General features: G+C 43.8%; 1 protein-coding gene across 3 annotated transcripts in view; it reads left to right on the top strand.

Annotated features, from left to right (window-relative positions):
- Positions 1 to 12,960, top strand: part of fam171a1 (family with sequence similarity 171 member A1) — a 283,483-nt gene that overhangs the window by 181,951 nt on the left and 88,572 nt on the right. For 2 of the 3 annotated variants that reach the window (XM_072508663.1, XM_072508665.1), the window contains exon 3: positions 7,964 to 8,056. The exons of the other annotated variant lie outside the window; for it this stretch is intronic. In XM_072508663.1, coding sequence (XP_072364764.1) covers positions 7,964 to 8,056 — 93 coding nt within the window. The remainder of the gene's footprint in view (positions 1 to 7,963; positions 8,057 to 12,960) is intronic. 3 annotated transcript variants of the gene reach the window in all.

Below are 12,960 nucleotides of genomic sequence, written 5' to 3'. Positions count from 1 at the left end.
TGGTATAAGGGGTACCATATTGCCGTGGATAGAAGATTGGCTAGCTAACAGGAAACAGCGTAGGCATAAAGGAGTCATTGTTTGGTTGGCAGAATGTGACAAGTGTGCCACAGAGATCAGTCCTGGGGCTTCAACTTTTTACAATTTATGTAAATGATTTAGATGATGGGACTTATGGTATAGTGGCTAAATTTGCTGATGATACATAGATAGGTAGGAAAGTAAGTTCTGAAGTGGACATGAGAAGGTTGCGAAGGGACATATGTTAAGTGAGTGGACAAAGATCTGGCAAATGGAACATAAAATGAGAAAATGGGAAATTGTCGATTTTTGCAGGACACATTTTTAAAAAGCATGATCTAAATGGTGAGAAATTGCAAACTCTGAGATGCAGGGGGATCTGGGTGTCATAGTGCATGAATCGCAAAAGGTAGTATGCAGGTGCAGCAAGCAATTCGGAAAAGATAATAAAATGTTATAATTTATTGTGAAGGGAATTGAATACAAAAGTAGGGAGGCTATGCTTCAGTTATGCAGGGCATTGGTGAAACCACAGCTGGAGTACTGTGTACAGTGCTGGCCTCCTTATTTAAGGAAAGATGTAAGTGGATTGGATGCAATTCAAAGAAAATTTACTAGATTTATACCTGAAATGGCAGGTTGTCTTGTAAGGAAAGATATTCACTGCAGTCTTCATAAGTTAGAGGCCACTTGATTGAAAAATATAGGGCGGGATTCTCTAATAATGGGGCTATGTCCCCATGCCGGCGTGAAAACCGGTGCCAATGACTCCGGTGTCAACGGCACCGGAAAGTGAGGGTTGCCGCCGGAGTCGTCCCTGCAGGTGCAGCCGGCGCGGAACGGCCCGCGCATGCACGGAACAGCCGGCGTATTTCCGCACAGGCGTGGGGATCCCTTCTCTGCGCCGTCCCACGGGCAATATGGCAGAGCCCTACAGGGGCCCGGAGCAAAGAAGGCCCCCACAGAATCAACCCACCCGCCGATCAGTAGGCCCCGATTGCGGGCCAGCCCACCGTGGGGGTCCTCTGCCGGGGTCGGTTTCTCCCCCCTAGGACAGCCCCCGCACACTCACCTTCCAGGTCCCGCCGTGTGGGAGGTCAGTAATCTACGCCGGCGGGACTCGGCCAAACTTGTCAGCCACTCGGCCCATTGGGACCCGGAGAATCGCCGGGGTGGGGGGGCGTGCTGTCAACGGCCACCGACCGGCATGGCGGCGATCACGCGGGCGCCCGAAAATCGGAGCCAGAGAATGAGGAAGACTCGAAGGGCCAAGTTGCCTACTCCTAATTCGTATGGTCTTATAAATCTAAATTTATCATTTTAAAACTGATGTTGCAGAATTGATTCTGTGCTTGTAATCTTTTTTTGAGATGTGGAAGGAGAAACATTTAATATAGCAATTGCCAAGCACTTTTCTGTTGGAATATTGGAACTGATGGGCTCTGTTTGAATGAGTGGCAAGATATCCGGACTGAGTTTCCATTTGTATTTCTTCTGCTGAAAGTTAATGTAGAATCTTGTAAATCCCATTCTCAAAATTCAGAACTCTTGAACAAACTAAATTGTGACCAAAATAAATTGGACAACATGTGTTTTTTTAAGTCAAAATTAGCATTGCTGGGTTAATGTAACATCGTTTGGGAGCATTCTTTGGCTGCTACTAGCTTCAGATATCTGGTGGGATTGATGCTTCTTTTTGTCCCTTTTTGGCAGGAGCTACTGTAGTCTCAGAAAAAGAGAACATTCAGCAATTTTGCACACTCCATCTGTATTTATAAGTTAGTAATTAGTGTATAAACTGTAGAAAATTTGGCACAGGAACAGTCAGTTGCTAATGAGTTTGGCGAGAAGCATAACATTCGATTCACTCATGTACTTGTATCATGAACCTGACCTTGAATGCCTTGGGTTATATTGGTTTAACTCTACTCGGTCTTTTGTTTTGATAACCAGAATTGTAATACGAAGAAAAATACAAGTGCAAATGAGGTTAACTTTAGTAAACAGAAGAGCTGATTTGATTTCTTCCTCTGGATATGGTGCCCATGCTGCCTTTGTTTAGCTGAATGGTGTTTCCTGCTGTGCTTTCATCTGTGGGACAGTTTCACAAGAGCCATAGCGGATAATGGTGACAGTCCTTTACTTCTCCTAAATATATTTGAGCACCAATTTCATTTTATTTTTATTTTCATCTAGTTTAAAAATTAATTTAAAATTCTAGCACAAAACTATCAATAAGCAAGTCTTCCACAAATCATGATATCGAGTGCCGAAAGGTGCTGAAATAATTTTACTAAATCCAATTGTGTTGTATGAGATAACTATTCTTCAGGGTATTCTAAATGGCACAATAATTTAACGTTGTTCCTTGGCAGTGTGTTCCCAGTGTAGAATGACCTTGCTTTGAATATTAACATCTGCAACATCCAGAAAATTCACTGGGGATTACCATCGTTCCCACGTTCCCTCTTCATATTCAACTAAATATATTCTATTCTTAGCATCATAACTACATTAAAAAGCAACCTTTTAAAAAAAAAAAGATACACAAACACCATCTGTTGGAACCAAGTATTAATAAGACATCTTTGATAGACCAGAGGTTTACCCCTCTCATGTAAATCCCTTGCTTTTTGACAAAGCTTATTGGTGTGCTCAAAATGCACCATAAGAAGCAGATTACAGCAGCGCACAGTTAGTTACAGTGTAATTAAAGTTAGTCAACCTTTCAGACATTTGTGGAAGCATAATAAGTAGTGGCAATGGAACAAAATAAATTATTGCTAAAAAAGAGGCATGTCGAAGCTTTTCGTCTTTACTCATCAGGACACTTCAAGAATACCAATATAAGGGGGAAACAACAATTTGTACTGCATGAGAAGAGAGTGCTGATTGGTTGGCAAGTGGACTCTGGTAAGGACGTTGCCATGGAGGATGCACCAGCTGATGGAGACTGACAGTTAATAGCCAAGATTGTTTGAAAGTTAAACCAGGCAGCTTGATCCTGATAGGTCAAGGCATTGCCCAGGAAGGAGTCAGCAAATAGTTGTCGCTTATTTTATTTGGCTAAAAACTGGCGCAATGTGTGTAAATGTTTTTTTGTCTGCAAAGAACAGGGCGCTGTGTATTAGCCCAAATGTCTGCACTTTCTTCTCGTACAGTACAAATTGTTGATTTCCCCTTTTATAATGGTATTCTTGTAAGTATCCTGATGAGTGTAAGACTAAAAGCTTCAATTTTTTTGTCAGCAATACTCTTCTGCACTACCAAACAACAAAATTAATTGATTATTGCACTGACGTCAGGCAGCATAATATGTAAGTAGTATTTTGAAACCAAATCATAGAAATCCCTACAGTGCAGAAGGAAGCCTTTTGGCCCATTGAGTCTGCACCGACACTTGGAAAGAGCACCCTACCCACTTAGTCCCCCACCCTATCCCTGCAGCCCCACCCAACCTGCATATCCCTGGACACTCAGGCAATTTAGCATAGCCAATCCACCTAACCTGCATATCTTTGGACTGTAGGAAGGAACCCACATAGACACTTAAGAATGTGCAAACTCCACACAGGCAGTCACCCAAGGCCAGAATTGAACCCAAGTCCCTGGTGCTGTGAGGCAGCAGTGCTAACCACTATGCCACCATGCCGCCATATATGTAAAGCAAGTTATGAATGTACTGCACTGTAGGAATGATGCTTGTTCAACTTGTACTAATGCTGCATTTCCCATCTTTCTCGGTCATAATAGCTTAAAAATGTGTATTTGCCTATTCTCAAAGTTGCTTTAGTCTACCTCCAACCGCATACAAAATTATAAGTAAGTTTAACTTTTAGAGCCAATTCCCTGATATTTACTTAGTTTGAAATAAAGCAAAAAAAGAAAGACTTGCATTAATATAGTGCCTTTCATGATCACAGGATGCCCCACAGTGCTTTACAGCCAATGAAGTGTAATCACTATTGTATGGAATGCTGGCCTTTGTGGCTCAATTAGCTGTTGTTGTTCAAGCTCGTTTAGCTGACAAGCTAACTCATGTGCCTCTATAGTTGGCTCGCTATATTATACTGCTGTTTTTGTTTCATGGAGATGGTCAAAGGAAGGAGACCCCATCTCTTGTTGGGGATATCGCTTATGCTTCCTGTTAAAGTAACTAAATTTTACTTTTGTTATTTGACTATATAGCACTACATTTCAAAAGTAATCGGTTGTAAAACACTGCTTCTGAAGATGTGATGGAGCGAGATCAATATGGGTTCTTTCATTATTTTTACTTTGTTATAATAGCTGGTACTCATTGGCTTTCAGGGTTTGTAAATGTCATTAATCTTTCCCTTTGTGCTATTTATAGTCAAGATAAAATCATTTTTTTAATGCTCCTGGAGCTGAGTTGAAATCAATGGGTGGAAAATGTAGATAGTGTGTCAAGTTCTTAAGTAAAAACAAAGTGCTTGGAAAAATTGAACTGATCTGGAAGCATCTGTGGAGAGGAGCAGAGTTTACATTTCAAATCCAATATGATTCCTTAATAATCTTTATTGTCACAAGTAGGTTTACGTTAACACTGCAATGAAGTTACTGTGAAAAGCCCGGAGTCGCCACATTCCGACGCGTGTTCAGGTACACAGAGGGAGAATTCAGAATGTCCAAATTACCTAACAGCACATCTTTAGGGACTTGTGGGAGGAAACCGGAGCACCCGGAGGAAACACACGCAGACACAGGGAGAATGTGCAGACTCCGCACAGATAGTGACCCAATCCAGGAATCAAACCTGGGACCCTGGTGCTGTGAAGCAACAGTGCTAACTACTGTGCTACCGTGTCACTGTTCTTTAGAACATTATTTAGTGGTCACTTTTTTAACGTGCTGTCCACCAGAGACCCGAAAATTAAAAATTGCTACCGGGAACATTTTCCCCTCATCACATAGTGCCAGAGTATTTTTCTATGCCCATCTGACTCGCAGAATGAGTCTTTGTAACATTAGTTCATCTGGAAGAGTGCACCTTTGACAGAGCAGCAGTCCATCACCTTAGATTATGAGTTGAAGTCTGATTATGTGGCTTAAATCAGCAAGCGTCTGACGGAGAGATGAGCATGCTGCTAACTTGAGCCAAGCTGACTGCTTTGGAGTCTGTGCTGACAAAAGATGAGTCGATGGCTGCTAGGAGATTCAGCTTGTGATCAGTGAGGAATAAATATGAATAAACTTCTAACCCAGTAGGTGAACCTGGAAGTCTTGGCACTTGATGTAAGTATTTAACTTTATGAATGTGCTCAATACTGTTGCAATTCCTTTTGAGTGTTGGCCATCTGTGATGTAATGTTCTTGAAGATTATAATCGTGCTGTAACACTACATAAAAAGTAAAATAATGGTTTACAGTTTATCATCGATCAATCTTTCACCATCCTTTACAGAGGGCATCCTTCTCCAGTTATGCTCTGCTAAAACAAACTTCCTATGAGGATAACCTGCTCTCCAAAATCTTCACCGGCATCTAATTATAGTATGATGTGGAGATGCTGGCATTGGACTGGGGCGAGCACCGTAAGAGGTCTTACAAGACCAGGTTAAAGTCCAACAGGTTTGTTTCAAATCACTAGCTTTTGGAGTACTGCTCCTTCCTCAGGTAAATGAAGAGGTAGATTCCAGAAACATTTATATAGACAAAGTCAAAGATGCAAGACGATACCGGTTGAGGCCGTACTCATGTGTGTGGAACTTGGCTATAAGTTTCTGCTCGGCGATTCTGCGTTGTCCTGAAGGCCACCTTGGAGAACGCTTACCCGAAAATCAGTTGAGCAGCTGAAGTGTTCCCCGACTGGAAGGGAACATTCCTGCCTGGCGATTGTCACGCAATGTCCGCTCATCCGTTGTCGCAGCGTCTACATGGTCTCGCCAGTGTACCATGTTTTGGGACATTGGTCAACCGGGACCTTGGATTCATGTCACATTACATTCACCCCCCCACCACCTGGCCTGGGCTTGCAAAATCCTACCAACTGTCCTGGCTTGAGACAATTCACACCTCCCTAACCTGGGGTTACCCCTCTCTCAGGCTCTGTAAAGACTTAATTACCTGCAAATGCTCGCATTCAAAGTATCGTCTTGCATCTTTGACTTTGTCTATATAAATGTTTCTGGAATCTAACTCTTCATTCACCTGAGGAAGGAGCAGTGCTCCGAAAGCTAGTGATTTGAAACAAATCTGTTGGACTTTAACCTGGTGTTGTAAGACTTCTTTATGTAATTATAGTATTGCATTCCTGTCCCTGATAAAGTACCTCATGCACCTGTAGAACTGAAGCAGACCTGTGCCACCTTCACCTTTAACCCATTCATGCCAGTGTACAAGCACGGCACTGTGCTGTCTTTCCCTTTCCGCCAATGTATTTGGGAACATTGGAATTCCTGACTAGATCAACTTGCTGCAGATTGGCCTGGCAAGGAAATGCGTAACTTGTGCTTAAATTAACATCAGGCTAATTAAACTAAATGTAAACAAAAAAGATGTTGAAAACCATGCATCTGTGTCAACTTTTATCCTTACTTGGCAGGAACTATTGTTCCAGCATATCTGCCTCATGCATGTTAAAACATTTACCCTAAGCTGATAGAAATGCTGACCATCTAACTATTCAGTTTCAAATTAAATTTACATTGAGAATCTAGACAATCCCTGAAACCTAGGCAAACTTGGCTTATAAAGAAGCCGTTAGTTAAAAGCATCAGTTGTCAAAGCCTCCTCTGTTCCAATTTTACATAAATATTATTGGTCAAGTGTTTTAAGAATTTGGAAGGGTGAGTGGGGAAAGGATTTAGTCACCCAAGATGCCTTCTCTCGGCAAACATTTGACCAGTATTTGCAGTCCTTGCTGCTGTTGACAATACTCTTGAAACTTGTCCATTAGGCACACTAGCTTTACATCCTAAACAATTGCAGCTGGAATAATACAAACCTAAAACATTTCTCTGCTAAGCAAGACCAGATTTTATGAATTTTGAAAGGAAAGTTCAAGAAATTGAGATAGTTAGACTGGCATACCATGTGTTAATTAGATGGAACTACTTCCGAACCATTTCAGTTTAACCCCTGCAAAGTGTTTCTAAAAACCTTAACCTCTACTACTAACAATTTCTAATGCTAAAATATACAACAATAAATCTAGTTTAAATTGTGCATAATTAATGGCTAAAAGACTAGATTGAATTAGAGCGTGAAGCGTGTAAATTATTACTTTGGGGGTGGGAAATACTGGGAATAATGAATGTTAGCCCTGAACTTGTTTTGAACCAAATTTTGAGAAAGATATTTAAGAACAATTTTTTTTATGTCACTTTCAAATTATTTTATTTGAAATGCTGCATATTTTCCCAAGAAAAATATGTCAGCTGGTAAAGGTTTGAATTAAATTATTGGAGGAGGAGGATGATCAAATTTGTAGGGTGCACGGTAAGCTGTTTCTTTTTTGTGATTTTATGTTTATAAAATGTTGGTTAGATAGATCCATTAAAGGAAAGAGAGGCTGGAGAGTGTACAAAACAATGACCTTGTAGTCTGTTTCATTAAAAGTTAATCGACTGGAGAATGTTAATTCGCCAGGCTGAAAATAGCTTGTATAGAGCCAGTCGACAGATATGGCTATTCATACAGTCATGGGTCGCCAATCGTCCATGATGCTGTCATGCCCTTCACTTGTAAATTGCAAGATTGTGTGAAACAGTTGTTTATAGTTCATTATGATGATTTAGGCAACCTAGTTGCTGTCCAAATTAATAATCATTCTAGAATTAATGAACCAGAAGTTTGTAAATCGTAATGATGCAGGATTTTGTAAAATGGACATTTCTTTTTGAAATTCTGTACTTTCTAACTTCCTGCAAAGCAACGAAGGTCCAACTAATATACATATCTTGATTTGTTTATTTTTCAGTGTTTTCATCTGTGAGCCTGCTTCTACATCCTGAACGGTCAGCAACCCTAATGGTGTATGAAGATATTGTTCAGATTGTCTCAGGATTTCAGGGTATGTACTCGAGGAATATGACAAATAATTTCAAATGATTACTTGAATATTGTAATCAGAGACATGCCCATACAACAGAGATGCCTTCAAATGACTCCATTGTGGTGTTGGGTGCTCTGGTGCACAGATGAGCCAACACAGTTGTATGTGGTACAACTCTATTTTATTTTAACTCTTATAATACAGTTCGTTCTGGATACTCTGCACGTGCTGTCTCCCTGAGTGTGTCGTGTAGCAGGTCTGTCCTAGTCCTCCTCTCCAGCTAATACTGACCACCAGGTGTCGTTTTTGTGCTTTCATATCTTTCTGTGATTGGTTGTGGTGGTGTGTGTTCTGATTTGTCTGTTGGTGTGTCTATCATGATGTGTGTTTGAATATCATGACATCCCCCCTTTTTACAAAGATATGTGCCTACGTGGTTATAAATATAATCGTGTCGTGAGTGCATCTAAGAGTGTGTGCGTGTGTTGTGTACAGCGTGTGTATATGACGTAACTATTTACATGGGGCGATGTCGGGTGCGTCACACTAACAAGTTTGTACCATAACAAAACATGAATGCGAGAAGAAGAAAAAACTTGAACAGTGGTCCGGTCAGACGATATCTTGGACTGTTGGAGGTGATGCTGTTGCCGAAGTCTCTACTTTTCCATTTGTTGTACTTCGTGCAGTGCTTGGTTTTTCATTCGTGCAAATATAACATTCAACATCTTTGTTAGTGTTGCCTTGGCTGTGGTTTGATTCTGGTGGCGATGGAAGGGGCATGATCCGTGGCATCTCCACTAAGTCATCCTTGGGAACCAGTGGAGGATCCGGCGTGTGCGTATGGTTCAGTTGCGAGCGTGGAAGGTGGCGCAAAGCTCGATGATTGCGCCTACGCACCAATCCATCCGCCCTGCATGCCAGGAACAAGGTGGAGTCTTTTTTCTTTTTATGTTTGTGGTGGACGGCATCTTGTAGCCGATGGGTCGTTGCCATCGAAGTAGCACCATCACTAATATCATGCAAGGCGATGACTGTGCCAGATGTGGAAGTTGGCCGAGACCGTGCACGCTGGTTCCGGCCACCTGCTGTGCCGGAAGGGCGACTCCGCAGAGGAACGTCGAAGCATGTCGCCTTGGAGAGAGAATTGTTGCTCGCATCAACGTCTGGCGATGGCGCAAATTGGTGTGTCCGTCTTGGACCGCCGGTGCTGTTGGCCACTGCCGACCCAGTGGGACTGCCACGCGATCCATTCCCTGTCGCCGTGGCATCCGCCGTCACCCTGAGCGTGCCCTCACCGAGGCCGTGACACCGCCCGTCCGGAGCAAGGTCTGGCATGCGTGAATCAGAGTCGGCGCTTGGCTGCTCCCCATCTGGAGTCCGGTCTGCCTTCCGTCGATGCTCCCCGTCCGGAGTCCCAACAGGTTCACTGGAGGCAGCCGAGATTCCCTGAAGCTGCACTTCTGGAGTCGGAACATGCAGGAATGCACCAACCAGTGGAGAGGCTCGAGCCATCGAGGGTGGAAGCGGTGCGCCGCCACCGCAGTCGTCAGTGGTCCCACCGTGATCATCGAGTGCCTCGGTACGCACTAGGCGAGGTCTGTCACCTTGCACCTTTTGCATGGGAAGTCGGATGCTGTCGTCACTCGTCTCACATCCCGTGGATAGATCCTCATTAGCAGCTTACTGTTCACTTTGGGTAAATTGTCAAGAGTTTTCATCTGGTGGTGCACACCATGTCGGTGGACTGTCATTGTCTTGCCGTTGTCCTTCATTTGGGCTTTTCTTCTTTGGAATTTTAAATCTTCCCCCAGACATTGCAGAACCCTGTTTATTACCCCCAAATTCTCCCATATGTATGGTCTCGAATATAGGATCCAATGTTTCTATCGACATTGTACTATTTTCCAAAGAACATTCCGTTTCACTTTTCTTCTCAGGTACCTCATATGTATCTTTGTCTAATGTACATGCCTTCATGGTCTCTGGGTCTGATTTTGCTGGGACTGGCATGGTCACAGTCTCTCTTTTACTGTTCTCAATTGCCCACATTATACTCCCCATACATAACTGCTTAATCACTGGGGTTAGTGTGGTACAATGGATAATCGGGTCGACCTTATCTGCATCTTCACCATTAGTGGAAAGCACACTTGGTTCACTTGAAACTGCTGCGGGTTTTAAATGCGTTATCTGGCTACTCGATGTCGGTGTCCTCAGGATTCTTGCTCCAATGTTCTGCTCATTTATCAGTGGAGTGTGTATAGGTTCAATGCAATTAATGTTCCCCTCAAGGTTTGAAGAGTCATTACTGACTAACTGCTGGTCTCCGAAGTTGGGACTTTGCGGCGTTGTGTTGAAGGGAAACATTTGTCCCTGCTGTAGATATGATTCAGGTTGTGTTATTTCCATTACCTGATGATCAATGTCTTGTCCATTTTTTCGATCTGTACTAAAACACTGGCAATTCTCAGTCTGCTCTTTGCAAGTTAAACATTCAATTAATTTCTTTAGCAAATCCTCAGCATCCTTCTGTGACCGTGCAGCATTATTAATCTCTGTTCGGCTATAATGATCCTGAAGGTCGGCGCATAAACCTTTTTTCTTCGGGCTTGGAAGAGGCGATTCCATTGGCTTGTCTTCAGTTGGGCTTGAACAGTCTTCAGCGCTGTGCCCTTCATTGTAGCATGAGAGACCGTCATGGTCATGCTGCTGTGTAGTGGAGCATGGTAGGCTGTTATAGCCTTCTTGCTGTTCACGTGAGCATGGCAGACTTGCATCGTCTGCTGCTGGTTGGTCAGGAGAGGTTGCTAGACCCTCATGGTCTTGTTCCTGCAAGGACCGCACATTGGAGTCTTGCGTTGCTTCTATCGTGGAGGCTGTCCACGAGCTCTCTGTGGAGGCTTGTGACTCTGGAGTCACTTCTTGTTCATGCAAGGACTGCGCTCTGGAGTCTTGCGTTGCTTCTATCGTGGAGGCTGTCCACGAGCTCTCTGTGGAGGCTTGTGACACTGGAGTCACTTCTTGTTCGTGCAAGGACTGCGCTCTGGAGTCTTGCGTTTCTGCAATTGTGGAGTCTGTCCACGAGCTTGCTGTGGAGGCTTGTGACACTGGAGTCACTTCTGGTTCATGCGAGGACTGCGCTCTGGAGTCTTGCATGTCTTCTTTCATAGAGTCGGGAACGTTGAGCGGGACGTGGACCACGCTCTGTGTGGCAGCAGGGCGCTCTCCGTGTGCTTGCACCGCTCCCTGTCTGTTAATGTCCGGCTGCAGCATCATCCGGTACTGATAAGTTGGGACGTCATATCTGCTGGATTGAAGATCCTCAAATCCGAAAAATGAATCCGCATCTGCGTCGGATTCAATATGGGAGCCGCCAATGTGCAACACGAAAGGTTCGTCCGAGTCATAGTTGTATAGGACCACGGAGCTATCATTGGGCTCGCGAGGTCCCGAAACACTGTAAAGATCATCATCGAAGTATTCGAGGTCGGAATCATCGGCTTGTGCGTAGGTAACTGCTTGTCGGAGGGTTCTTCGGAGGTCAAATTCATCTCCTGGGTCAATTTGCGGCAATGTGCTGTCATTCCAGGTGAGGGAAGGTTATTTTACAGCTTTAACAGATTTTTGTTTTTTTGATTTGGGACGTTTCCCTTTTAAATTGGATTTGGGACGTTTCCCCTTTAAATTGGTGCGGTCTGGGGCCTATGACATCCTGACGTACGGTATGTAGCACGTAGGAAGCGACTGCGCATGCTCAGATCGCTGTTCCTTTACCGATGGCCGTTTTCTTGAAAGCGCATGCGCAGCATCTCGCGCATGCGCAAACGAAACTTCCGGTTCTGCGCACTGCTCGCGCAACTGTGCTAGCGTGATACCTTTAGCAAGATGGCCGCCGACCTCGACCCAGCCCTCTCTCAGGCCCGAGATTTCGGCCTCTGGGAATTCGGGCTCCGGGATCCCGGCCACGAGGTGAGTACTGCCGCTTTTCTTACCTTTACTTGCCGATTGGATTGCGTTTTCTTCACAGTACTTGGAGAATTTGTCCAGGACTGCCTGGTAATCGTACCTTTGCTGCCTCCTGAAGAACCTGAACCTTGTGAATATTTCTCTTGCCCTTGCACCGGCGATGGTGAGGAGAAATTCAATTTTTTCGCTATCATCCAGGTCTTGGAGTTCAGCTGCCACCAGGAACAATTCGAACACTTGCCGGAATCGCCGCCAGTTTTCGCGGAGATCGCCGTAGCACTGGAGCGGCTGCGGAACCGGGAGCTCTATCATTTTGCCTGGGCACTGCTGGTTGTCTGTGTACACTGAGGTATGCCGGCAGGTATCGATCCACTCCTGTACCATGTGGTGTTGGGTGCTCTGGTGCACAGATGAGCCAACACAGTTGTATGTGGTACAACTCTATTTTATTTTAACTCTTATAATACAGTTCGTTCTGGATACTCTGCACGTGCTGTCTCCCTGAGTGTGTCGTGTAGCAGGTCTGTCCTGGTCCTCCTCTCCAGCTAATACTGACCACCAGGTGTCGTGTTTGTGCTTTTATATCTTTCTGTGATTGGTTGTGGTGGTGTGTGTTCTGATTTGTCTGTTGGTGTGTCTATCATGATGTGTGTGTTTGAATATCATGACATCCATGTCTTTTGGCGTTTTTAAATTTGTAATCTATTTGGGTTTTTAAGAAAAATATATTGCAATATTATGTAAACTACTTTATTCCCACTGCAATTCTTAAAAATTGCATCCTTTTGTAAACTGAAATTTATGGTGTACAAAGATACATCATGGTCCAGATTTTACAGTATAATGATGGCGAAAATATTAACGGTCACCATTGTCATTCCTCTGAAACTGATATAAACGGCTGCTGTCTACACATGCATTGTGCAATGCAGAAATCCAAGAACACTGCCAGT

The sequence above is a fragment of the Scyliorhinus torazame genome, chromosome 6 (assembly GCF_047496885.1).
Source record: "Scyliorhinus torazame isolate Kashiwa2021f chromosome 6, sScyTor2.1, whole genome shotgun sequence".
Classification (NCBI taxonomy): Eukaryota; Metazoa; Chordata; class Chondrichthyes; order Carcharhiniformes; family Scyliorhinidae; genus Scyliorhinus; species Scyliorhinus torazame.
This window is presented reverse-complemented; position numbering and strand designations above follow the sequence as displayed.